Source organism: Propithecus coquereli, unplaced genomic scaffold (assembly GCF_000956105.1).
Source record: "Propithecus coquereli isolate 6110/MARCELLA unplaced genomic scaffold, Pcoq_1.0 Scaffold34, whole genome shotgun sequence".
In the NCBI taxonomy this organism is placed as follows: Eukaryota; Metazoa; Chordata; class Mammalia; order Primates; family Indriidae; genus Propithecus; species Propithecus coquereli.
In genome coordinates this window covers 12331107-12333661 of record NW_012149063.1, presented here as the reverse complement: position 1 = coordinate 12333661, position 2555 = coordinate 12331107, and the positions used below count along the sequence as shown (strand labels likewise).

The 2555-nt window shown below is 31.7% G+C and overlaps 1 protein-coding gene across 1 annotated transcript in view; it reads left to right on the top strand.

Moving 5' to 3' along the window:
- CWC22 (CWC22 spliceosome-associated protein) overlaps positions 1–2555 on the top strand; it is a 55133-nt gene that overhangs the window by 24958 nt on the left and 27620 nt on the right. The window contains exon 5 of the mRNA XM_012650694.1: positions 353–481. Within this exon, the coding sequence (XP_012506148.1) occupies positions 353–481 (129 nt within the window). The remainder of the gene's footprint in view (positions 1–352; positions 482–2555) is intronic.

Sequence of the window (2555 nt, the reverse complement as noted above, 5' to 3'; positions counted from 1 at the left end):
TAAAGACAAGTTTAAATGAAGCGTTGTAATGTAAAATAAGCATGTATTGACTAATAAATATACATTGACATAAGAACAAAACATTATCCTTACTTATCCTTACATATTCTTATTGTTTTATTAAAGGGAAGTGATCTGTACTTAAGCAATATATGTACAGAAAATCAAATATGGTTTGGGATATAATCTACTTATTCCTATAGACATCATATAGTTTACTGCACTTTGGGGTAATTTTACAAAAATAATGTTAAAAGTAAAGGAACACTAGGGAGTTTTTATGGTCTTATATAGCCTCTTGTTATAATTGTTGACAAAGCTTTAATATTTATTGAAATCAATTCTTTTTTAGCTTAGCCTACCAGAGAATGAGCTGGGAGGCCCTAAAGAAGTCAATCAACGGTCTTATCAACAAAGTCAACATTTCCAATATAAGTATTATTATTCAAGAGCTTCTTCAAGAAAATATAGTGAGAGGAAGGTAAGTGTCAGCTATTTTGTTTATAGTATTTCTGAGTAATTTTTTCAAAGGAACATACTATGTGCATGAACAATAACCATTGATTTTTTTTGTGCCACTTCATTTTAAAGGTAGTTGAGACTATTTATTTAAAATTCACTTCTTGTAAAAATGTAGGCTACAAAGAAATAACTTGTATCTCTCTGTTAGAGGTTGTCTGGAGTTTTTGCTTTTTGAGAAAGTTTGATTTACATAATGATTTTTGCACAGACATTTGTCTACTTCATGCCTCCAATAATTTAAACCCATGAGGAATAATGAATATTAAAATATACTACTTCAAACTAATTTAATTTTTTTCCTTTCTTTTTTAATTGACAAGTAAAAATCATATATATTTGTGTTGTGTAACATGATATTTTGATATATGTATACATTCTGGAATGGATAATTAAGCTATTTAACATAAGTGTTGCCTCACATACCTATCATGTTTTTGAGGTGAGAACACTTAAAATCTATTCTTTTGTCAGTTTTCAAATATGCAATATATTGTTATTATTAATACCTGTACTTAACATACTATACAGTAAATATCTAGAATTTATTCCTCCTGTCTAACTGAAATTTTGGGTCCATTAACTCATTTCCTCAATTTCCCCACCCCCCCAGCATCTGGTAACCACTATTTTACACTGTTTCTATGAGTGTGATTTTTTTAGATTCTACATATTGGTGAGATCATGAAGTAGTTTTCTTTCTGTGTCTGACCTGTTTCACCTAACATAATGTCATCCAGGTTCATCCATGTTGTTGCAGATTTCCTTCTTTCTTAAGGTTGATTAGTATTCCATTGTGTATATATACATTTTCTTTATCTATTTATCCATCAACAGACACTTGGGTTCTTTCCATGTGTTGGTTATTATGAATAATGCAGCAATGACTAGGGGAGTGCAGATATCTGTTTGACATACTGATTTTGTTTCCTTTGGGTATATACCCAGCAGTGGGATTGCTGGATCATATGGTAATTATTTTTACTTTTTTGAGGAACTTCCATACTATTTTCCATAATGGCTGTACTAATTTACATTTCTACCAACAGTGTACAAGGGCTCCCTTTTCCCTACATCTTTGGCAACAATTGCTGTTGTTCACCTTTTTTATAACAGCCATTCTAACTGGTGTGAGACGATATCTAACTGTGGTTTTCATTTGTATTTACCTGATAATTGGTGATAGTAAGCATTTTTTCATATACCTACTGATGACCATTGGTACATCTATTTTTGAGAAATGTCTGTTCAGTTCTTTTGCACATTTTTTAAATCAGGATATTTGTTTTCTTAGTTACTGAGTTCCTTATATATTTTAGACATTAACTCCTTGTTAGATGTATGGTTTGCAATTATTTTCTCCCATTCCGTAGGTTGTCTCTTCACTGTGTTGATTGTTTCCTTTGCTGTACAGAAGCCTTTTAATTTGATGTGATCCCGTTTGTCTATTTTTACTTTCGTTGTCTGTGCTGTTGGGGTCATATCCAAAAAATCATTACCGAGACCAATGTCGTGGAGCTTTCCCCCTATGTTTTCTTCCAGTAGCTTTACAGTTCCAGGTCTTACGTTTAAGTCTTTAATCCATTTTGAATTGATGTTTGTATGTGGCATGAAATGAAGGTCTATTTTCATTCCTCTGCATGTGGATATCCAGTTTTCTTGGCAGCATTTATTGAAGATACTGTCTTTTCCTTATTGTGTGTTCTTGGCATCTTTGTCAAAAATCAGTTGACTAAGTGTATGGATTTATTTCTGGGCTCTCTGTGCCATTCTCTATTGGTCTATATATCTGTTTTTATGCTAGTACCATTCTGTTTTGATTACTGTTGCTTTGTAGTAGATTTCAAAATCAGGTAGTATGATCCTCTGGTTTTGTTCTTTTTGTTCAAGATTGCTTTGGCTATTTGGCATCTTTTGTGGTTCCATATGAATTTTAGGATTGTTTTTTCTATTTTATCAATAAGTTACAGTATTTAATATACGGATCTTTCACCTCTATGGTTAAATTTATTTCTGAGTATTTTTTTGGTAGCTAT